Genomic DNA, 25,922 nt, shown 5'->3' with positions numbered 1-25,922 from the left:
TTTTGTTTTACTTGTTGTTCTTGGACAAATACAGGTCACTGCAAACAAAAGTAATCTTTTATACTTTCTTTTATCTATATGGCGGGACATTCAATAAAGCATTTGTAGAATATCAGCTATTAACAAATGTACAGACTGCACAAACATTATTGTGGGTGCTATCAAGCATTCTTCTTCTTCCCCTATCAGTACAACATCAGCCTCCCCAGAATTCTCATCATCATTTCAGATCACATTAGAACCCAAAACTGCTTCTCACATTTTTCTTTAGCAACTACCATCCTAAACTAATATTTCAGCACACTCTGCTTGGTGGTAGATACAACGTCTAGAGTGATTCTGGGTATTCCAAGAAAAGAATTTATAGCAAACAGAAAGAGCCAGAACTGCTGCTATTCATCAGAGACTGAGACTAATGTCATAATCAAGGTTCCAGCATTAAGAGCAGAATTTTATTTTTTTTAATTTTTATATTAATTTTTATTTTTAAAATTTATATTTTAAAAGCTGTGCTGCTTATTGTTCTAAAAAGAGTCCTAAAACATTTAATCTTACAAAGACTTTAATTGCAATTAGTGGAAAAATTACAGTGAGGTTTGACATTGCATTGATGAGGAAAACAAAATCCTCTGCTTTGAGGGTTTCATGTTTATTGGCATTATAACCAAAATGTCAACTACACTGAACTCCAGAACTATTTGTTCATGATGTAATGAAGCAGTGAAAATTCCAAGTGGGCTAAGAACCCTTCTGCAAGTTGTTACATAGGAAGCTGATACTAGTTTAAATGCAACAATGTATAGCCCTGTTCAGTTTACTTCTATGAGCACAGTGAGGTTGTTTTCTTCTTTTTAAAGTTTTTGCATAATAAGAACATTTTTAGCTCAGGATGCCTATGATGAAATGTTTTATGAGGCATATGAAAAATTAGCATACAGTAACCTTCACTTTTTTCTTTTCTTTTACAACAATGGGGGAAAGTTGCCTTAAGCTTTCCAAGATAGCTGCAATATGGATGTTCTCAAAAACTCTTCTTAAAAGGTCTTTCACTTGTGATAAATTTCAGCAAATACTTCTGAAAGCTGCAATGTTTCAGTTCATATAAATCAAGAAGTCCATGAGCTTCACTCATTGTCATGTGTGTGCCATATTTGGCTTCCTTTTTAAAAGCTATCCCACCTTCCTTGATCAGCACTGAAAAATCATATTCTACAGAAGAGCAAAGACTCTTTGAGAAAAGAGACTGAACCTTCAGCCTTTATGTTTCTTATTTTGCTTCCTATCTAGAAGCCTTCCTATACGCCTACACCTCGGACTTATTTGGTCAGCTGCAGCCCCTTCCTGCTCCGAAAAAGCTGTCTCTATGACTTTCCGTGCCTGTTTGGGCTTCCGGGGAGCTTTGGCTGTGTTCCAGCCTGCTCTCCGTTCCTCCCTTATCAGCCAGCCGTCTAAGGTCAGGGGAAGTCGACGCTGGCAGCTGCGGGCTCCTCTGTGCTGGCTTGAAAACCCAGCCTCCCTGTTCCTGACTGCATTCTGCAGCTGGCTGCGAGATTACACTTGGAGCTGGTGTGTTCATGACAGGCAAGCATCACCCTTTGCTAGGTTTTCTGTTTTAACAGTTGAGAAATTAGCCCTCAGTTACCCCATGATGAATTGATGTCATAGCATGGATATTTGAGAAGTTAATCCAAGCGGTGAGGCCCAACCTTGATAAGCAACTTAAAGGAAACATTTTCTTGCAGCTGGATTCATGAACTTCACTATTGCTTTCTAATGAGGGGCATATAGCCAACAAATTCTAGTTTGGCAATATGACAAACTCCTTTGAAAAGAAGCTACTTATTCACTCAAAGCAATTTCAAGATGAAAGACAGGCAGACCCTAGAGCCATATTCTTCTTTCCATAATAACAATTGCTCTAAGAGTATATCCATAGGATCTGAAGCCAATTCAATATGGTTTTAGGCTTGGGCTTGTAGCTACTCTGGTTCCCCCAGTGAGTAAGAACACAATAAGAGTGCTGCTGGATCAGATCAAAGGCCATCTAGTGTCACTTTCTGTTCTTATCGTGGCGTGCCTGACAGAGAGCCAGTGTGGTGTAGTGGTTAAGAGCAGTAGTCTTGTAATCTGGGGAACCGGGTTCGAGTCTCTGCTCCTCCACATGCAGCTGCTGGGTGACCTTGGGCCAGTCACACTTCTTTGAAGTCTCTCAGCCCCACTCACCTCACAGAGTGTTTGTTGTGGGGGAGGAAGGGAAAGGAGAATGTTAGCCGCTTTGAGACTCCTGAAGGGGAGTGAAAGGCGGGATATCAAAATCCAAACTCTTCTCTTCATCTATGGAAATACTGATAGCACTCTTTCACTCATGAGTCCCAGCAACTAATATCAGGGACATTAAGCCTGGTACTGGAGGTAATATAGCCACTAAGATTAGTAGCCATTATTGACCTATGACAGGAGATAGAGAGTTTTATCCTTTTGATTTTCCAGACATTTCAAAAGCCTTTTTACCATCAATTATGATAAGTTAAGCTGGAAATAGGAGCACTACCCTGCAGTAGGTCTGCTCTTACCAACTTATCTGTGCTAGATAGACGAGGATATTTGTGCAAGCTTCTTAACTACTTTACAGAATTTGAAAGTTTAAGATTGCTCTTCAGGAAGGAACTTCATTTAGTTAGAATCATTGATAAAAGATATCATATTTTCATAGGCAAGCAGCTCCATACAGTTGTAGGGATGCACAATAACAAGGGTTTAAGGAACGCCTAGTTAAATAACCTGCAGCCAAGCAAGGGGAGATTGGGGTGGTTTCTCTGCATCGGATGGAATGCATTGTAGTCTGTATTCTGCTACATCCCTGACATGCCTCTCTGTCTCTCCGAGTGCTTTTAAGTAGTAAGTTTGTCCCCTACAGTATGGAGCAGATTGCACCAAAATGACTAACATTTTCAAAACAACTTAATGAGAGAAGAAGATACCTTACAGCCTCTTAGAAGATGTTCACCCTCACCTTGTCTTCCAATGACACGAGTTGAACACACTATCACTATACTCAGCATGTTTTCTAAGAAACAAAGTAGCACATTTTCTGCATTTTTGTTGGCTTGCCATCTTTTGTTATGGGAAGTAGGAGTTTTCCATTTACTAGGACAACAAATCAATACCTCCAATGCTCTCCCACACAAACACAACCATGGAAGGCAAATGGCTGATAGTTAATTCTTTAATGACAAAAGCAACACAGCACTTCCTAAGGTGCACCAGATGCACACGTGAACACACTTCTTGCACCTGTCTCCGTCACACACTCACCAGAGCCCTGTCAGTCCCTGACAGGCTGTGACCTGTACACAACTAAATGGGGGTAAAATCTACTGAACACTGTAGGATTTTCTTCCAAGTCCATGGACAGGGATAGCCTGACAACTGCAGTCCATGTGTTGGTAACCTCGAGGTTGGATAACTGCAATGCACTCTATGTGGCAGCCATGAAGTCGTGAGCCACCCACCCCAGAGCTAACTGCTTTGGTATGGATGATGAAGTCCCCCAACACCGGCAGTCTGGAAGTCCTCAACACCACCTCCAAGATCAGTTCAGGCAACAAGACTGCTGGGCAGCAAAGTGGGAGGTAACCAGCAGAATCCCTAATCTGTCCCGATTACACAACACCAGGAACAAACACTCTGGACCCCCACTGAACTGGACAGAGAGCCTGGCAAAAGATGAATATATAAATTTATTTATGTATTTTAGACTATTTTATTCTCATTTTTAAGATGCATGCAAAACGGAGCACACCCATTAAAATGCAGAGAACAAAAGCGTTCCTTGGCACCCATCTATCAAGAATAGGTAAGAAGAAATTATATAAAACCCATGTGATGCAATGGGTGCAATTTTATGACCCAGTAGAATTGCCTTTTAGCTTCAATGAATCTTTTAAATTCCCTTAAAACATAAAGGAGATTAAATATTCATGGAGCTTTCCTAACAATAAACTCAAACTAATTTCTCTTCCGGCTGCAACTTTGTCTTCTTTGTAACTGGCACCTTTAGTCTGAAAATATCTCATACTGAGATCCCATCAAAATAGCTAAAAATGGTGAGGATTCCCCAGAGTTGTAATTTTGATCCAATTTTGTCTAATTCTTCTGTCAAATTTGCATCTTGCTGTTGTCCAAAAGAACATTCATCACACAAAAAAACCCTCTTCTCTCTTTTTGCTCTTAAAGAAAAGGTACAAAGATTCAGTAAGACCTGAAGTGAGGAAGCTTTTTTATCACAAATTCTTCATTTGGGTGCTAAGTGATCTGCTTTATTTTCTCCATCTCTTGATGCTAGATTAACATAACTGGTTTTTATTAGAAAACAATTTTCCTTTTGTTAAATTCAGCTGATTACCTCTAATAGATGAAGTTAAACTGATCATTGCCATTCCTTTTTTAAAAAGCACAGATTTAAAAGTGTTGCCTCCCCCTGAAGGTTTTGTTCTCTGGGGAGGAAGGAAAAGTTAGTGCCAACATCAGCATGCTTCTCAACTTAAAAACCATGATTATTCTCTCACCCCCCCTCCTTATTTCACACACTATTTCAATATGAATTGGAATTAGAAATACTAAGGTGGCAATGTGAACACACCCTTTAGTCTCTTCTGCAGAATATCATGTTTGTGTCCCATCTTTTGCTCTATGTGGTATAGCTCATCTGTCCACCTCCTGCACAAAATGATTATAATCAAGGGGCTACAAACACTGCAGGGGGGGGCAACTGCAAAAGGGGGAAGGGAGGGCCAAGTTCAAGCAACAGCTCCCAGCCCAGCTAGAACTGGCTCTCCATCCCAGATTGCCTCCCAAGGACCAAGGAGGGTGCCCAATCCTCAAATGGGGTTTTGCAAAGGTTTTTGAAAACTTTAACAAGGGATCGGAGAAGAAGCATGTCAAACAATTTGAGATCCCTGAATGATTTAGGGAATAACAAATGCCAAGATTTAAAAGCAAGAATGTGAAGTGCAACAGGCCTATATCAGTGAAGCTAAACAGGGCTTATTCCCTCCGTGCAACCCCTGCCAAATCTGTTCTGGGGGTACCCTAGGCATCTGGAAAGATTTCGGGCACAGACAAAAGTCCTTGAAACCAACAGGATTTCACTGGATACAACCCATCAAACTGAAATAATACAGCACACGCTCCATAGCCATTTTTTAGGTTCAGGCTAAATCAGATATCAAGGTGAAGTACCAACTTTAGGCTGAAAACACTGCTCAGAAATATATTTACATTCTTGAATAGAAATCCCATCATAAATATTTGGTTGATTAAGGGTACAAGTTTAAGGGTTCAGGACTTCAAAATTCGCTATGTGGATTTTAGAATCAGACTTTGGGAGTGGGATGCTACCAGACCTATGTGAAATCTCTAATATGTTGAGGATTTCACAATGTATTCTGGAATACAGAGAGTTCTTTTTGCACTGTCTCTCAGCTAAAGCCATTCTTTTTCCTGCATATACCTTCTTTATGATCATGACAAGTCTTTAGAGAAGATGATTGACAACCAGCAGGTAATATGATGTCATTGCACTGTTATCTGGTTTGAATGTGCAGATAAGTAAACCAGATTGTTAGTCAGTTAGACAGAAAATCAAATTTAGAAAGGGAGTTTGCTTTAAAGGGAGATGGCTAGATTTTTAAACAAATAAAGACATGCATAATTCACTTTTTCCTCAAGCTATGCTAGCTATATCTACAAGGTAATTACTATTACTTTGTTCATTTACTATTTGTTATTTGCTCCCTCACACAGTAATAGTACATACTTCTTCATTTGAGATTTGTAAGCAGTGGCTGGCCACATAGCATGGATGCTGCAGTAGCAGCTTTCCTGCACTGTCAAGAGATTAGACTAGACTTTTGAGGTTCCTGACATGATTCTGTGAATATAAGAATTGTAGCCGAGCATATGAAGCAGAACATTCTAGAAAAGTCTGCCTCTACCAAAGTTCAAAGTAAGGAAGATTCCATTTAGTTGCACAACCAGTAAAGTTACACAATTTGATTCAAAACCACCCTAGACTGCAAACTTGTAATAATATATGCATTAACAAAACATTACATGGGAAAAACTATGTGTTCACCCAGAGGCATCCTTCTGACATTTCTAGTGCAGCGAGACAGCACATTCCACAGTATCATCCAAGGAAGGACTGGAGTTTTCCAACTTGTTCAAGCCCTTGTAATTATTATTAGCATTTGTATATATTGATTTATATACTAGGGGATGGGTAGTACCTCTGGTGGGGGACACTTTGTGCTCCTCCTGGGGTAGTTGGTCCACATTTGGTCCCTACCCTGAACTCAGTTCTCACCTGTAGTTCCTAGAAGCTGTCACACAGCATGTGACAGTGGCCACACCCCGGGAATGGCTTCAACTGGCTAGTTATACCAGGTGAGGATAGCTGATGGGTCTCAAACCCTCGGTGAGTTAGGGACTTCCCCTGCATGCAAAGAAGGCAATGGCGAATTGAGTGGACAAGACCAATAGTGGGTCCAACGGTCAAGAAGGTGGTTTCTGCATGTGCTGTAGAGGAAAGTGAGGGGCAGGTGGGGCTTCTCAACCTGAGAAGGTAGTCCATATAGAAAAGGGAACCTGATCCTCTGTTGCCTTGCAGGATATCTTCAGGAGAAGAAAAGGCTAAGGAGTAAAACTTATACAAATATGGAGTGGAGTCCCTAAGATGGTTATATATGCCTCCTTCTGGCAACTCCTGCAGCCAAGCTGGTGCCAAACATATTGCTCTGCTTTTTTTTGGACCACAATAGCAAAGCCAAGAAGGGGATCATGTCGTCTGGGCAGCCCAGAACCTCCATGCACACTGCCCAGGCTTGAACCCTGGGAAGGTCACTTTGGTGTTGCTAACACGGGAGTCTGACTTTCCTCATGCGGGGACACTCCATTGTCTCTCAAGACAGACGAATGCCAATAATATACCCCACCTTTTTCCCTGAAAGGGACTCAAAGCAGCTTACAGACAAAACAAATGAAACAGCTAAATAGACGAACACTCACTTTCTCCTTGGAACTTTCTCTTTATAATTGCTCTACAGTTACAAGCTTTGGATTACTAGTATCCCTTTGTTCTTGGTTTTGTTGATGTCCTTTAATGTAGGGTCAGAGCTTTCTTCAGTCTGTTTACTGGAATTACCCAATTATCAGCTCCTGCCTAAAGCTGCAAATTATCTTTAGAATAGCCATTAATACACCGAGAGTTTCTGGAATGTGTTGAAAGCTCCTTTCCCCCGGCTTAGATCCAGTGCTCACACTCTTATCAGCATAGGAGCCACAGCTGCACAACACCTTCCAGCTCCACTGCAGTAACATAGGATACAGGAGGAGCCCACGCAAGCATCTATACCCAATAACATTTGTTTATGGGGGCAGGGGTCTCCCATGATTCTCACATTATATGGGAATGAATCAACTGCTATGGCTCCTGTACCACTGGAAAAATACAAAAACCCAGTCTTAAATTTCTGTACAGATCACTTAGATTCTCTGTCATTTATTCTACTGCTTCTACTGGACATGTAAGCTTACTGGTCAACTTCTCTTTTTTTACAGGAATCCAAATACCTTACACTCTTCTTAGGAAATGTCATATGGCAGTTGAGCTGAAAGCCAGAGAGGCATGGAACAAAATCTGTACTGTGTAGTACAGAATAACAGGCTTTTACTATGAGACAAGAGACCTCAAATTCTAGACAATAAGGCAAAGCTGGGTCCAGAGAAAACTCAGGCAAGCAAGGGCAGATTAAGGTGGGGGGGCCCTGGTGCAATTCCCAAAATAGGCCACCCTTCTCCCCAAAAAGCATACATGCAGTAAGGTGCCACAAAAAATCTAGTGGTATTTCAAAGAGTAACACAATATATTCATTATGGCATGATGGGGAGGACCCTGAGCACATGTAGTTCACAACTTTTAGCAAACTAAGAACTTTTGGGTGGGGGGCAAACCTTGACAAACAAAAAGAAAATACTCCAAGCATATGCACTTAACTCATCATTGCTTTTGTTCATTTCCTGCATTGGGCCTGTAATCAACTTAGCCTAGCCTACCTCACATGGCTGTTGTGAAGGTGTAGAAGGAAGTATAAAATGGTGGCAAAAGGAAACTTAAGACATCAAACTTTTGTTCCTTTAACCAGACTAATGCACCTTTATTCCATAAGGGGTCATTATTTTCTACTCCTCCACCACCCACAAATTAGTACAGTTCCAAGGCTTCAACCATTCGTACCCTGGCATGATTATTGTGTGTTTTAGATTCCTATGTCCCAATGAAAAAAATAAGGGGTAAGGAAACAATTGGGAACTGCTCTTACTTTTATTTTATCTTCCCCATCCCCCAACTTACTAAACTAGACCAGCTGAAGTACTGAACTGCTGAAGAAGAAAAATGAAAGAAGAGTTTGTTAAGACACTGAAAGATCTTCTGTGTTTCTGCTCTCCACAGTAGTCACAAAGCATCAAGCAATAAAGGTGCTGGCTCTATCCTTTGGCTTGTGCTAAAAGCACAACAAAGCATCTATCTGAGAGTCAGGCATGGTTCCTTTGACACTCCCTTCTCCCACAGACACACAGGCTGACAACAACCACTCAATATAAATAGTACTACAGACTGCACATATGAGATAAATCAAATGATGATTTTTAGGGATGAAGAGGTGACTGAAATAAATAGGGGTTAAGGGACACAGATGCTTTATTAATTATGAGATTTCTCATTTTTTCCTGTGGAAGCAGTTTATTGCTGCTGTGAAGATGCTGCACAATTGAAAGTCTCCAGACTTTGTACGTAATCATAACTAATGGAGTAAGCATAAGGGGGCTTTCTCTAATAGTCATTTTTATTATGAATAAAATAAAATCCCCAAAGTTTATTTAGCATTACATCTAATGATACACCTGAAATATACTGGATACTATAACAGGAGACAAAAGTTTATACACGCATGCGCGCACACACACACAAACACACATTCACTGTATCTTTCCATTTTTCAAAAAGTTACAATAGCTCTTTCAACAAAAACGCTTTCTCCAAAATACTGCAGCCTCAAATTCAGAGTATTCTAGAGAACAAAAGTACCACACTAGCCAGGCTCTCACTCTGACCCAATCTCCCCAGGCTTTGGAAACCAAACTGACCTGAATGCAATGAAAGACCCATAAAAATTCATCTCCTGTTGGAAGTGGCAAATCTTCCTGTAGCATTTACAGCTGTGGTGTATAGGGACCCATTTATTTCCAGGTTATCACCTTCCACCCACAGCAACATAAAAGAAAGGCTCAGAGACTGACAGGAATCAACAAAAGACCTCATTTCTTCCTGCAATGGCAGAGCAGCTCCTGGGAGAGCTGGGCAATTTGGAACAGTAGCTGAAGGTGGGAAAATGTCAACTATCTGTGAACACAAGGGCCTTTATCCAGATTATTTACAACCATATATAGGAGCTTCTGAGCTATGCTGTTATGCACAGCATCTACTACCTGGACAACACTAGCACTGATTACAGTTCAACATTGCAGTTCAGCTTCATTAACAAACGATCATGTCCAGAATAAAACAGGAATAAAATTGCCATGGTGTATGGGGCATTCAGATCTTCTGCTCAGTTCCCTTATTCCTAGTGTGCAGTAGTGGTCATGAAGCCCACTAGATGACTTAGGGCAGTCACTGTCTCTCAGCCTAACCTACCTCAAGATAAAATGGAGAGAGAGAGAGAGAGAGAGAGGGAGAGAGAGGGGGAGGGAGAGAGAAAGTGTGTACATCAGGTGGGATTAAATGTATAAACAAACAAACAAACTAGGGAAAAGTTTTATTTACTGAATGACTTACTTACTTACTTGGTTATTATTATTTTGCCCAGGACAACCCAAACAAAACACCCCACAAAGATACATTAAAGCCAAGAGGAGGGGAAATACATTAAAAACATCCTACCCACTTCTAAAAGGCATAGATAGTTAAAGGCCAAAGGCATGGTTACAGATGAAAGTTTTAGCTTGGTGCCTAAGAACATATTATGATGGCACCAGGCGAGCCTCCCTAGGGAGAGCATTCTACAAATGGGAAGCCACCATAGAAAATACCCATTCTCATGTTACCAACCTCCAGGTTTCTCATGGAGGAGACACAGGAAGAAAGGCCGCAGATGATGACAGCAAGGTCCAGCTTGGTTCATATTAATCTCTAGATGAGATGAAGACCTCAGGGTATGGATTCATGATTGTAGGAAAGGTTGCCATTTATTTAAACATACTGTGTTGAAAATCATACATCTTATAATTTTGTATGTCGGGAGGTACCAAAACCAGGGCTTTTGATTAACACCCACCATCCCATTCTGAACTATCAACCATATATATGCCAGAAATTTGGGGATAGAGAGGAGGAAAGTGAAGAGAGGAGGAGAGAGACACTGACCTCCAGCAGAAGGGAGCAAACTTGACTTTACACACTAACTGATTTAAAGGACAATGTGCTAAGCTGGTCTTCAAAAATGAGCCACAATGCAGACGAGGCAAGTCAAAACCTGTTAAATTTAAATCTCATGCTGGTTCATGCTAAACTAGCAGCAAGGGAGTGGCTCAAGAGGAGTCAAAACAAAACCCTATAAATGATCAACAAGCTGATGATAAGAGGAGAAAGGAAGAGGTTACATCTTAGTGTAAACTGAAATCCAATTAACTCTCTTGACCATATACTAACTGCTATGTTTTACCCATATACACACGCTGAACTTCCGAAGGAAATTTCTAAAATGATCTCTTTCTTCATTAATAGTATGTTCCTTGTGCTCATCAAGTGATAAAATATTGAACAGGAAATTCCAAAAAATACCTCATGCTACTTAAATAAGAGGAAAACTCCTGTTTCCAATTTGCATTCTGTATGCCTGCATTTTAGCAACATAAGATTATTCAGGCAATTAAAAATTTCTGCTTACCTGATGCATTTACAATCACTGTGTAGAGACATAAAAACACAAGGCTTAGACAATTCTATTTAGACGGAGAACATGTATGAACACAAGCGGCATCATTCCATCAGGTCAAAGCATCATCCTGCATCTCTACTTGTATTTTCTGTGTTGGGAAAATACAGACTGCCTTTTGGGACACAGAGCACTTAATGGTCTTGCATGCTGTGTGAAATGTAATACAAAGTAGAGGTACATCTTAAAGATGTGCAACCTTCCCTTCAGATTTTAGTGGCATTCCCAAACACATCAATATGTATGTACCGCAAAAAAATGAACTACAGAAATAATGTGCAAAAGGAGGAAATACTTAGCGTCCACTGCAAGAAAAACCAGTGATGTAGAAAACACGTCTTACTCTTAAGTCATAAAAAACCCACTGAAATCTTCTACCAAAGGCCATAATAAGCAAAGTAGGAAATCCAACAGGCATTATTCTCTACTGACCTGGTAATTAGTGGCATGATCAAAATGATTCAGAACGACCTGATCAAGGAAATAATGCTGCCTTTAAAGCTGGCAAAATTGGTGTTTTGATTGTTGTTGTTGCTATAAGTGGAAGTAGAGGGGTGGACTTTTCACTACATTTTTTATTCTGAAATGTGGGTTGCAGCAACAAAGTTTCATGTAAACAAAGTTTATATGTGAATAAGTGCTGCCATCTAAAGCTAGTTACTGGACATGCACTGTGTTTAATTCCATAAACTGAATACCAGAATATCTGAACAGCACTCAAGGCTTTTGCATACAATCCATCACATTTCTTCCTTTATTCTATTAGCTTTCTCAGAGATCATTTCTAGTCAGATTTGATTTGTGCAGTGACGGTACCATGGCCCTGCTCTATAGTTTTGCTGTAGAGCCATTTTTAAACAAAGAACAGCACGGCTCTGTACCCCAGAGAATTGCTCAGCTGGAGGAATATAGGAAGCTGAGATGCCTCAACTAAGACTATTCCCTTCCATCTAGCATACTACAGCTGAATGGTTCTGCACTGATGATGTGAAGCAAAATTGTGTTAATCTAGCAAAATTATGTATAACAATGTGTCAGAAGGCAGCAGGAAGCCTTTTTGATTTAGACAAGTCTTCTAAGGAGTGTGCTCATTAGAAAAAGAAATTAGCCAGCAAGGAGCTCTGAAGACAAATAGATCTCTGTTCCATGCAACCATTCACATCACATGCACTATTCATCACACCAGTCATTCATACATCCACATTCCACATGATCCCATCACCACTGACTGCACTAGCTGAAGGAAGTTTGCATTTTCCCAGCAACACAAGATACTTTTTTGATTGCGTGGAGAGTACAGTATTCCTGCAACAGAAGCACAGGCTTAGGGGATGATATATGGATCCCTCAAAGCAAATAAAAATAACACCTGTGCAAAAATGAACCCAATAATATGGAAATGACCCAAGAGAAACACATGTATGTAAGCAGGATACATCCAACATGCCAACTGTACCTGGAGGAGCAACTCTTTTTCAACCACTTCTTCCGTCTTGCTAATAAGTCGTTTCTGCAATGCATGTATCTTTTGTATCAACTCATAGGTATTTGGGTCGCTGGCCTGCATGATAGGAATACAAATTTTTAGTTGTAAGTTCTGTGCCTTGTAGTATGCCTAATTGCTCAAAACTGAAATGAATACCTTCCACACTAAACATGGCCTTACATAATAAAACTTAAACTTTAAAGCTGTTATTTATTCCCCTAGCAATATGAACAGCCCAGGCTACCAACCTAGACAGTAGCAGGTTCAAGTTGCTTCCATGCAGAGCAGTCATGGAGATCTGTCTATACACCTCATTTAGGATTTGAGGAAGCATCAGTTTCATTGATCAACAGAACATGTGCAGGCAAGCACATATCCTGAACACAATAGAACGTAGTTACATGATTGTTGTCTTCTGGCCAGTAGTACCATCTTCTGAATTGTAACATTCATGCTACACTTTGTATTATTGGGCTTTCAAAGAACTTTTGATATAGCCCCTCAATCAATTTTTATTGCGGTCAAAGACCAGACAGCAAAGTTAACAATAATAATATATGCCACATCCACATGAAGAAGCAGATGTAATTAAACATTGCCTATAAACTTATTTACATTAAAAATAACACTCCTTCAGCTAAAATCTGTATTCCAGAGATTAAAATCAGTACTCATTCGTCAGCCATCACTGTCACCACAGCCTGTCTTGTCCTTGTTGCTATAAAACAGAGTTTTGCAACAGGCCTGATGATATCTAGATTTTTATCAGCAAGAAGTTTCCTCTAAGCATCCAGGAAATTTCCTTAATAAAGGTAAAAAAGCTCTCTTCAGGTACCATGGGCAGTGTAGAAGAACGTGCCCAATGGATTCAATCTCATTAGAATTGGATGGACATAATCTTTGTTCAGCTGGGATTTCATGATATCTGTCCTCTAGCAGTGCTGAAGGGAGAACATTAAAATGGGCTCTGGAAAATGTCCAACAATGTTTAGCATTTGCTGGATGGGATATTTGAGATTTGTGCAGAGATTTATAGATTTTAGAGGATCAGATAAAATCAGTTTGGAATTCTATGTCCCAGATTTGTTCTTTGATTATATATCTGGCTTTTCCCATTTCAAAACTATTCAGGAGAAAGGCCATAAAAGGACAGTTTTCTTGTAATGCCCTTCCACCATTTTGTTTAATAGTTATCAATTAGCAACAAGGGAAACAGCCCAGTTGGAGTCTTATTAAGTCTTAGCCATGTGTATAGAGTAACTAGCCACACCCTGGCTTCAATCCTATATAGGCCCATCTCCAGTCACAGGGCTGCATTAGGGACACATTTACGGGTTCAGAGAATTGACCTAAGAAATCCTGATTGTATTTTTTCATAGGAGTCCAAATTAGGGAGGGGAACTAGTTGTGTACCATATAATAGTTGTGCTATAGATTTTTCAGCAAATAGTTTAACAGTAGCTGGAATAAAATTTCCTCCTTTTGCTCAGTGGAATCTTAAAATTGCTGCAGTACTTTTTGGGGCACTTGGAATACTGTGTATAGTTGTATTTTAATCAAAAAGTGTATTTTAGAGCTGAAAGATGTGCAGAAAAGGGCAACCAAAATTACCAAGCCGCTGTAACAACTTCCCTATATGAAAAGTTGCAAACAACATTTGAGGTGTTTCAATTGGGGGTGGGGGGGAGTGAGGAGGAGGAGGAGGAAGAGGAATTATTATTATTATTATTATTATTATTATTATTATTATTATTATACCCCACCCATCTGTCTGGGTTTCCCCAGGCACTCTGGGCGGCTTCCAGCAAAATATTAAAATACAATAATTCAGTAAGGGGGGACATGATAGAAATGATGAATAAATTATACATGGCATGGAGCAAGTGGATAGGAGAATGTTCTTCTCCCTCTCTCACAACGCTAGAACCCAGAGCCGCCCAATGAGAGCTGAATATTGGAAGTTTCAGGACAGAAGTGTTTTTTTACACAGTACATAGTTAAACTATGTAATTTGCTGCCACAGGACAAAATGATGGCTACTAAATTGGAGTTTTAAAACGGGTTTGGACAAATTCATGGAGGATTACAATATCAATGGCTATTAGTCATGATAGCTGTGCGCCACCTTCAGAACTAGAGGAGGAATGTATCTGAGTACCACTTGTCGAAGAACACAAGTGAGGCAAATGCAGTTGCACTCATATATATATCCTGCTTACAGGCTTCCCATAAGTATGTGGTTGACCATAGTGCAAACAGGGTGCTAGTCCACATGGGTCTGTAGGCTGATCAGGGCTCTTATGTTCTTATACTGGTAGTTTTGGAATACATTGGCAAAATGCTACAGAGCGACTACTGTCATCAATTACTTCCAGAGGTGGTGCTCACATGGAAAATTGTGTTGACATGCACATTGTCCCAGAACATTTTATCAACAGTGATCAACATTGGAGCTGTTTGCCCTGGGGCATCTGCTATTTTGCTGCAGGGCAGTAGTGTGAAAGTTTAGTCATTGCAACATGCTGCAAGAAAAATCTCCTATGACAGCAGGGTCCCAGAAGCAAAGGGAGTCCTATAACAATGCAGGCAATTATAGGGTTTTCTAGCACAGGACGGCGAGCAGAGAGAGGGATATTAGCAAACCACATTTTTCTTATATATGCTATTGCTATTCTATCTTCACACTTGAAAAACAAATGAACCCAGTGATTCCTAATGAGATAGACTGCAAATACATTTCCGTGTGTTCTACAACCACAAACACAACACACTGTCTCATAATACTGGCCCTGTTTGCATTCCACAGTATGCCAAACTATGTCTTACAGGGGTTGCACAAACATGCTGGCTCTCAGAGAAGAGCTCCCATGCACTTTACTCCTCCCTAGTCCTTTTAGCACAATGTGGCAGTTAACCCAAGGTTTGGCTCAGCATGTCATCTGAACGTGGCATCACAGTTTAGGTCTCTGCACCTTAACAACAAGCTGCAACCACTGAACAAATGTTTGCATGAACCTGATAAGCCATTGTTTGGCTTATTGTAAAATGTGAACCAGGCTGCCGATAGAAGCTTTCTAGAATCCTCCCATCTGTTTACACAAACATGTCCAATTAATAAATTCCTAAGGACTAAAGCATAGATGCTTCATGCCTTTAACAGCCGAAGTGTTGATTTGCAGGAATTGTTCTTTTTTGTTCTGGAGATGAACTGAGGCACTGTTACAAATTATTTCAACTGATTCTATATACTGGATGATCAAGCTATTTCAAAATGATTCCAGAATTCAAAGACTTCATTTTCTGCAAGTATCAAATTGTTGTTTATGTGTAAGATTTAGATGTATAGCTGACGTTATCCCATAGGCTATGGACAGGCTACAGTAAATATCTCTAAAATATAAGCAATTTCTAAGCATTTAAATTAAATTATATTCTATATTCTATCTGCTTCTAAAGGAGAAATTCCAGAATACTTTATCAGATGAAAATAAAGCATCAAAATATCAGAATTGTCTGCTGGGCAAATCAATACAACCAAAACATTCAGCTGGAGTTCTTCAGAAACTTGAATACTGCTACCAATTTGAGAGGTCAGCTGAACAACATTTGGCACTGCATAAAAGACCAACATGCATGCAAAACAGAAATCTCAGCAGCTTGAGAAATGTTCAAATGTATCATTTCTGCTCATGGATTTAGCTTATATTAAAGATCTTTATTTATTTTGCTTTCAGTTGTGAAGCAAACGAGTGTACGTGTTTATAATAGACTACACAGAATGTTGTACTGGTTACTAAGATTCTTTTCTTTCCCAAATTTATACATGCCCTTTCTGCTTCAACTCAATTGTTCTCTCTTCTGTTCTCTGTAAACTTCATCTAATGCAGTATTTCACATTTGACCATGGAAGAGTCGTTCCTTCTTTAAGGTGGGTGGGACTCTCTTTGAATTGTTTAATACTCTAGCCCCCTGTCCAAGTTAATCAACTATTTCACTCTCAATCTCACCTTCAGACCTTTCTCTTCTCTTTGGGCTTTATCAGTTTTCATTCTGCAAAACTTTCTGCAATCATACATCATGGAAGCAACACAAAAATAATCCCCAAATGCCTTGTGCCTATAAAGCCTGTCTGCCATTAACCACCATAGAATATGGTGTGGAAATTTTAGCCTGTCTGCCCTTTTTAATGTCAGTTTGCACAGATTAAAATATGCTTTGCACCATGCTATCTATCTGAAAAACCAGGTCTCTTTGAAAGGTGACACTTTACCTCTAATTTTCTCCATCTGTGAACATTCATGGGGTTCTCAAGCTCTTCCTCCAAGGCTCTACAGCGGGTCCGTTCCTTTAGTAACTCCTTCTGCATATGATAAACTTCTTGCCTTCAAAAAGTAAGAAATACAAACCCTATGACCTCTGCAAAGAACTTAATATGAATATGGCAAAATGTTTATTAACTCTTTTACTTGGTGTAAGAGAGAAACATGTAGAAATCTCTCAGTACAATTCTTCTTTCGCATGTATTTACTAGTAATTTCGATTACTCAAGCAAACATTTCCAGCACTGGGTGCAGAAGAGTTTCATGATGTAATGCTATTTTCAGTCATCCCATTCGACTCTTGCCAAAAGCAATGGCAAACTTTCCCTATTTACACAAGGCAGTCGTTCAGAGGTCTGCTATGCAAAATACCAGCATTAGGCTTGTCACAAAGGATTTTTTTTACTAAGAGATCAAAAATTAGAAGTCTTGTTTCAAGAAGCAAAATATGGTAAAAGGAAATATGGTACAATCAGCATGCATTATTTAGGACTTGAGATGAGGTAATGAGTGGCTAGTGATAACAAAACTATAGTTGAAACTGTCCAGGTGTCATACATATCCGATCATGCCCACTACCACAAAGAGATAAATGTAATGTCCCCAAAGCAACCTAAGTGACCTTGTTGTTGAGTATTTCCCAGACATTCCATCTGTGACTTATGGAACTTCATGGTAGGGCCGGTCGATACATGAGGCAAGTTGAGGCAACCATCTCAGGCAACAGGATCCACAGAGGCAAGAAATTCTGATGTAGATATTTATTCCCCTTTGTTCCTAATGTAGGAACTTCACTTGTCCCTTCTTCTCTAGTTGGGGGAGGGCACCATTTTGTGGTTTGCCTCAGGTGCCAAAATGTTTGGGGCTGGCCCTACAACATGGTACGGAGCATTCATCGAAAGATATAAACTGAAGGCTGTTTCAAAGCAGGCAGACTCCAGAAGTTTATTGTAGCTGAGGAAACATGCATTAAATTGTTCCTTTGGGCAGCTTGAGGAAGTCCCACTTACATTTCTATTCATAGTGTTCCAGCTAAATATCGGAACTGAAAAAACTCCCACCTATCCTCATTATCTCTTCACCAGACTTAAGAGTAAAAATATACCTATAAAATATATTAAGGCATGCCTAAAAATGTAATCTGTACACATGAGAAATGTGTATTTTCAGTCATGCATTTTCTACAAATGCAGATGTCAGTGCACTCGGCTCTCTGTGACTTCTTACATGGCTGCAACAAGAAATACAACATTGAATTATTGCCAGCTCCATTAGACCTCTCCCATCAACTATCACCTGGTAACGGTCATTCCAGCAGGCAGTAGTGGATCTGGTCTTTCAGCAGAGCTGAAGGAATGAGCTCTGCTTTGTGTCTCTGAGGCAGCCTACTATCAAGAATGGTAGCCAGGGCAGTGTGGGTGGGGCTGCATTGTTCTCCTGTCTTCCCAACGCTGGACATCACTGCCACCAAGATGCAGGGGGACAAGGCAACATAAGCTCAGCACAATGCAGGCATATTGGATTAGACACACCACTGCCCATACCATGCCATGCTAAACACCTCTGCCCTGCCCCTCGATTTCTTGGTAAATGGCAGCAACATACAGCATTGGGAAGACAGGAGAGCGACACAGCCCCTCCCGCACAGCTCCACCAGCTGCTACTGCCGGAAGACTGCCTTAGAGATGGGGAACAGCTCATTCCCTCAGCTCTGCTGAAAGATCAGCTCCATCAGGTGCCTCCTGCCCCTGAACTTTTTCCATTCCAGCTAGTCCTGAGGAGGACAACCTCCCATGTGTGCTTTTCCCCTTTTCTTTACAGTGTCTTTTACACTGTATGCCTGTAGACATACAGTAGATGGTCTTGTTTCATCAATCAGACATAAGCCATCATTGGAATCTTTTATACACCATGACGTAAGTGATTTTCAAAGTTCTTATTGTTATAATTTTAGTTATATACCTTCTATTTCATTTCTAAAATTGGTCACAACTAACCTTTTATATAGAAAATTTGACCGCCAAATACCCAAATGCCTCATTGATAATAGCAGGTGATTTTAATGCCAGAGTGGGAACCAACAATGAACAACTATGTAGCAAACTAAATTGGAATACTGACAATGATATCGCACATGCCCTGAAAATAGGACGATTCTCCAGAGATAGGGTTGTAAACAACGAAGGCTTACGCCTACTTGAATTATGTAACAACTTTAATTTGCAGATTGTGAACGGTTCAACAAAAGGCGATAGAAGCGGGGAGTTTACATACTTCTCCCCCCGAGGATGCAGTGTCATCGACTATATTCTTGTCCCTTATAATATTATAAATTCGATTATGGACCTCAAAATCGGAACGCGTACTGAAAGCGACCATCAGCCATTATTGTTGTCTATTAACTTAAAGGATGAAACCAAAATAACCAAGCACAATATTATAGAACCCTCTCAATACAAACAAATGACCCAATTAAAATGGTCCCAGGAAATGAGTGCAGTAGTGGGGCAAAAACTTACAGCTAACCTGAGAAAACAAGTATTATCCAACTTAAAGACCACTAATTCCCACAGCGATATTCCGAAAATTTATAATGAAATCTTCCAAATGTTCGTAGAACTTAGTACTCCACCTAAAGTTTGGGTACTTAAACATAGCGCTAGCCCTTGGTTTGATGATGAATGTTTCCAGCTAAAAAGAAAACTGCGCCAAACATTTAAAAATAATCGCACTAAACTAGAGCCCTCTTATCTTGATGAAAAAAGAAAATATCATTACATTCTGGCCGAAAAGAAACAGAAATATGCAACCCAAAAATGGCTACAATTACTCGACTCAATCCAGAGTAAAAATAACAAAGCGTTCTGGAACCTAGTGTACGGAGGATTGAAAGCCGAAAATCAACTAACTCTACCACCAATTGCAGAATCCAAATGGTCCCAATATTTTACATCTGTATTTAACAATCTACACAGTGAACTTAAAGGAAATGAAACCACTAAAAATAAAATCAATAAACTCCAGGAGTGGCCAAGGGTAGAAGAAGAGGAAATTAGAGAGATAGTTAAAAATTTCAAATCGGGGAAATCTCCTGGGCCAGACGGTCTACCAATAGAATTATTCAAGACCTATATAGATTGGTGGGCAGAACCCTTAGCTCAATTGTTTACCCTCATAGATAAATATGGGATCATACCTGAGATATGGTTAAGATCAATAATTATCCCAATTTTTAAAAATGGCGACCCAAAAGAACCAAGGAATTATAGACCGATAAGCTTATTATCAGTGATAGGGAAAATCTACGCTAAGCACCTTTTATCTAAACTCCTTACCTGGATGAAAAATCTAAATTTACCAGGGAAAGAACAAATAGGTTTCTCCAAAGGTTGCTCTACATTAGACCACTGCCTTATACTTATGCATTTGGTTGAAAAATACAGATCTCAAAGGCAATCTAAGATATTTGCCGCTTTTGTAGATTTTCGTGGTGCATTTGACTCAATTGACCGCCCAAAGCTGTGGAGGAAACTCGCAGAATTAAAAATTGATCAGCGCTTATTGATCCTAATAAAAAATTTATACTCTTCCAATATCTGTCAAGTCAAACTTAACACCAAAGGTCACCTTTCATCAGACATCCCAAACTCGAAAGGGGTGAAACAAGGGTGTATTCTTGCCCCCTTCCTATTTAATTTATTTTTATCAGACTTGCCAGATCACCTTCAAAAAATAGAATCACATGCCCCTAAACTTAATCAGAAACCAGTTTCTCTGTTATTATACGCAGACGATGCTGTTCTACTATCATTAACGAGTTTGGGTCTGAAACGTCTTATATCTTCTCTGATCCTTTACTGCGAATGTAACAAGCTCTCTATAAATTACGAGAAGACAAAAATTTTGGTCTTCTCGAATGGTTGGAAATTAGAGAAATGGAAAATAAGAGGGCAAGAAATCCAACAAGTGAAAATCTATAGGTATCTGGGAATCTTATTCCAGAGCAATTTAGGGTGGGCAAATCATCGCACAAATGCCATAAAACAGGCAAAGTGCACCTCATCAGCAGTTGCCCGTTTTTATTATCAGAAAGGCAATCAATTTATTCCTGCGGCCAATCAGATATTCCAAACAAAAGTGCAATCCCAGATATTCTATGGAATCCCGCTATGGGTCCAAGCATATAATAGTGATTTAAAAAAGATTCACTCCAGCTTTCTGAGACGTATTCTTGGACTCCCAGCTGTGATCAAATATGAAACAATGTGTGCAGAAATAGGCATACACACAATGGAATATTGGGCCTGGTCCACCTCAATAAAGTACTGGTTACGCTGCCATTTTCGCTGCCCTCCATCAAGTCTGCTCGCTGATTTGCTCAAAGACCCCTACAAATCAAGATGGTATCAGTACCTCGAAAAAAAGATTGAATCTTTAGGCATCGAGCTGGAGCCCCTGTACAATTCTAATGAGCAATACATTTTCCATAATATCCTAACTAGACTAAAGGATGTCGAGAGGCAAAATATTATGGCAGCTGTAAACAAAATTTGCTCGCCCATATTCTATGATTTAAATATCTTAGATAGCAGAGCCAATTACGTCACCAAATTAATAATTCCAGCCCAACGTAGGGCTTTTATGCTGGCCCGTTTGAATGTTTTTCCCTCAGCACTTGTCAGGGGAAGATATCAAAACATCCCTAGAAACAAGAGATTCTGCAGATGTTTTATGAATGTCCCGGACACGGTAGAGCACATTCTCTTTCAGTGCCCATTGTACAGTACGCTCCGTCAACGCGTGCTGTCCCCTCTTTTGGGTGGTCTGGAGCCCCAACAAGGTGAATGTGTGGGATTCTGCCTATCCGACGTTGACCAAAGGGTAACGGCGGGGGTAGCCGAGTTTTTGGTAGCAGTCCTCCAAGGAGCAGGTTAACAAGGAAAACCACTGATTTTATATGTATATATATATATATGTATGTAGCCAACTGCTGCCTTTCTGTATATATCTCAAGGCTTTTATATGTTACTTTTTCCTTTATCGTTTTATTTGTATAATGCCTAATAAAGGTTTGAATAAGAATAAGAATTACTGGTGCCATAAACAAGATGCATTAACAATTTTACATTTTACATTTGTAATGTATGAAACAATTCTTAGATGGATGGGCCAAACCCAAAGAAGTAACTGTACTACCAATTAAAGCAGCTTAGCACTGCAAATGATGAAATGACTATTTTCTGGCAATTCTAGCAATGATTGGGGAGTTCATTAAAACAGAGAGTTGCTGATGCCATTAACAGAAGTTAACCTTGCCACAGTAGCATATACTTGCATTTCCACATGGTAATCAAGCACGCAGCCCAATACATTTCAGCCCAAAATCCAAAGTGTGTCATTGACCATAGACAACAAATAAATGCCACATCTTTCTAGAATGCTTAAATCTAAATAAAATCTTAAATTAGGGCGGGAAGGAACCTTCAAGTCATCTCTCTCAAGTTCTGCACTGAGACAAAATCCTCTGTTAGGAAATCTGCCCACCTCTCCCCATATATTAAAACCACTAGCCAGTTGGGCCTAGAGGAAAAAAATTATCACACACCCCACAAAAATGTATCAGTCTACTAAGCCGCTCAACAGAAATTGTTAGTTCTCTAGTATCTAAAGTTCACAATAAAAACATCCCATGACCACTGCCTCTCTCTACAGTAGTTTCCAAAGGAGGAAAAAAAATCTGTTCATTATAGCCACCACTGGCACATTACCTGCAAAATCTTTTAAAACTATATTAGGCTGCATTTTATATACACTTACTACACAGTAACAGCCACTGATTTCAATAAGATTTACTTTTCAGGAAAAATGCTTAGAAGCACCCTGTTATTTAATTGCCTAAAAGTCATTTAGCATTTAAGAATTAGCTAAAGTAAAAAGTTCCATGAAATTTGCACACTCTTTCACCCAAAGAAATAAGTCCAATTAATTTTTAAAAAGCACCTTACCTATTTTATTGTGCTTATTCTTTGGGACTAGCAGAGTAACTCTCTAGAGCAAACCTTATTAATGTCTGTGAAGTTTTGCCAACAGCATAAATCTTACTTAACAGAAGACAGAACTAAATCCTCCTTTGCCAAACCAGTAACTCACTGAAAGCAGTCCTTTTCTTTAGTCTATTTTCTTACAAGCCCACAGTGACTATATAACAATGTTTTCCCAAAAGAACAAAATATGTCTCAAGTATAGCAAGGTCTTTTTTTTCTTTTTCTTTTTAAAGTATTAGCACAAAAAAGGAGGAGATAAATCTAGCAAGCCCATAAAATTTTGCTCCGAGGTAAACACAATCTCGAATGAAAATTTAAGCAAATCTTTCTACTAGGATCAAGCTACCTGATAAATCTAAAGGACAAAAAACTGAGAACATATGAGGGCTTGTTATAAATATGTCAAATGTTCTGTTTCCACTATGAATTACCTAATAAAAAACAGCTCTGCTAATGTGGGTCCTGGGCCCCACTAAGTTATTCACTGAACTCTGAACATTTTCCCCATTGCAGCCTGTCAAGTTTTACGTTGTAGCAATTGTAGAAGTAAGTAAAGTTTGGAAGTGGGATAGTTTGGTACCAGCAACTTCCCTTTAAAATGATGTTTCTTTTTCCTGACTATTGATTGGCTTATTTGCTTGAATTTAAATCTAGTATTGTATGAGGTCATGTGAAGCAAATCATTCCTTGAAATAACTGATATGTCAACACAAATCTTTGTCATGCATGAAAACAAACATTCCCCAGTGTCTCAAAAGCAGTGTCATGGCTGCAGCCACAAGCAAAATTGATTCATTCCGTCTTTCTACCTGAGTTCTTCCACATTAGCTACACTCTTGCCAAGTATTGCCTTCTCCCGACGAAGTTTCTTGATCTCCAGCTTGAGTAGTCGGATGTCTTCCATTCTTTGCCGGTACTGCATTTCTCCCTTGTTCAGAATTGATTGCTGGATTTTGATTTTCTCATATAGAAGAGCCAATTCATCATTGCGACGAACCAGCTGGCTCCCCAGAATGTCTCTTTCACTGATAACCTAGAAAAAGTGGCAGGTCAAGACAAGATTCTACAGATGGGCTGAAAGTATGAAAATTGTCAGTCATAAAGCATAAAGGGGGAGCGCTGCCTTCATCAGCAAAAAAAAAAAACATAGCACCAAAATGTTGCATATTGTCAGTAAATAAAAATATTACTGAAGAGGGTCTGAAGCAGTCCTGACAGTAGGCTAGATCTTCAAGTAGGACAAGTTGGCATCCTTCTGTTTTATAACACTATGGTATGTTAAATGGGTTTATGCCAATTTGCTTCAACTGAGTCACATTGGAGTAAATGCCACTGAAGCAGTGCTTGTATTACTTACCTGGTCTAATTCTTTTTTTTGCCTGATCCTCTCTGCATCAGCTTCAGAAATAATTTTCAAGAGTTTTCTTTCTTCTTCCTCTTGTTTTTCAATAAAGTGTTTAGTCTCCAGAGCTTGTTGTCTCATTTTAAGCAGTTCACTCTGACAGAAACAAAAGAAACAGGAAATAAATTGTGTTTAGTAACAGCTTCTGACTTTATAAACCTGGGAATTTAGGATTATTAAGATTTAGACAATCTTGTACTCTTGCTTAGGTTCTCATGTTTTGTTGGATTCAGTTTGCTGGTTCTCAACAGCAAATGAGAAATACCACACAAATGCACACTAAACTCTTATAAAAGAAAGGTTGTAACAATATGCCCAACATCTTTGTATTGTACATCATACCCAGGAGAAATGTCAGTGTGGTTTAGGCTCAATTTGTAATTCGCAGGCATTTCTTAAACTTACAGAGGGGGAAAATGAACAGTAGTAGATAGTGGAGAATTCAGTTGCTTACAGTAATAGCCCACCACTATCTTTATAATTTATCAAACTTGTCTGGAATTGGTGCAAGTGAAATTATACATTTTATGGCACAGAAAATTCTGACACAATCACACAGACGGTTGATTGATCATGAAATCGCTACAATCAGAGGACTTAACAGCATTACCCCTGCAGTGGACAGAGAATACTTTCAGACAAAGCCCATAACCATGGAAGCAGTCCAGGTCACCTTCATTCAAGCTGCTGACATTTTTATAGTGTGCTTGGAACAGCATAGAGAACTCAGAAACAAAGATTCAAGGATAGTACATAAGATAATATTATGTAATACTGTAAGCTACAACACGTTCACAGTCAAGAGTTGAGGTGATAAAGTTTGCACATAATAGGGCTGTTATTTATCTGTAATTTATTGCCTTTGCCTTTAGCAAAGTTGTATCATTCCTAGATACATTGCTAGTACAGTAGTTCACTGGGAGCAACTCAAGGTGTGCTATTTTCAAATATGATAATGATACCATGCCAAAGGAACCACCAAATATTCTGTGGTGCTTCAATTGTTATAGGGACAATCACTTTGTTAAAGTGATAGAAAGGAAAAGGCTATTCCTATTGATTCCTTAGTTGGGAAATATCTTTAAAAGCAAGAAACATTTGCAATATATTTTCAGGACAGGATGTTTTTCAGAGACAGAGACATTTGATCCTGCTCTGTCACAACAGATTCTGAAAAGGGCCGGTTCCAATAAATGGGGATGTGTGTTTGGTCTCTTGAGAAAAAGCAATGCAACAACAACAAAACTGGTTGCGAAAGCAATAATTTAAGAGAACTGGTAGAACTGTTCTGTTATACTAATAAAATACCTTGCTCCCGTGTTGTTTTCTTTAATAAAACTTTTATTTTCCCATATGCACAATATTTGCACCACACTTAACTCCAGTTTGGACACTAATCAAACTCTATCAGCAGAGCAAAAATGGATGCTGCCTAGTATTAAATGCAAGAAACAGCGTGTAAAAAGTAATTGTCTGGAAGAGTAAAACTGTTCATGTGGTTCAGCATTGCTGAAACATTTTTTTAATATCAAAACGCTATCCTTTTTGTCACAGAATATACAAGCTGTAAACAAGATACAGCTTTAGATGTTGGCAGAAGCTATTGATATAAGC

General features: G+C 39.3%; 1 protein-coding gene and 1 long non-coding RNA gene across 2 annotated transcripts in view; both read right to left on the bottom strand.

The window, feature by feature from the left end:
- The window catches only part of CFAP58 (cilia and flagella associated protein 58), a 168,665-nt gene that overhangs the window by 17,783 nt on the left and 124,960 nt on the right, over positions 1-25,922 (bottom strand). Inside the window, exons 4-7 of the mRNA XM_083616650.1 lie at positions 24,264-24,404; positions 23,716-23,939; positions 16,814-16,925; positions 12,514-12,618 (exon numbers count right to left, since the gene is read on the bottom strand). Of these exons, the coding sequence (XP_083472776.1) occupies positions 12,514-12,618; positions 16,814-16,925; positions 23,716-23,939; positions 24,264-24,404 (582 nt within the window). The remainder of the gene's footprint in view (positions 1-12,513; positions 12,619-16,813; positions 16,926-23,715; positions 23,940-24,263; positions 24,405-25,922) is intronic.
- On the bottom strand, positions 3,004-10,767 carry LOC310763851. The gene is made up of 4 exons (XR_014548848.1): positions 10,172-10,767; positions 6,368-6,496; positions 4,406-4,496; positions 3,004-3,067 (listed from the first exon to the last, which is right to left on the bottom strand). It is a non-coding gene; the product is annotated as an uncharacterized lncRNA (long non-coding RNA).

Source organism: Podarcis filfolensis (assembly GCF_964270895.1).
Source record: "Podarcis filfolensis genome assembly, chromosome: 5".
Lineage (NCBI taxonomy): Eukaryota > Metazoa > Chordata > Lepidosauria > Squamata > Lacertidae > Podarcis > Podarcis filfolensis.
Note: the sequence above shows the minus strand (reverse complement) of the source record. Positions and strands in the feature narration are given on the sequence as shown.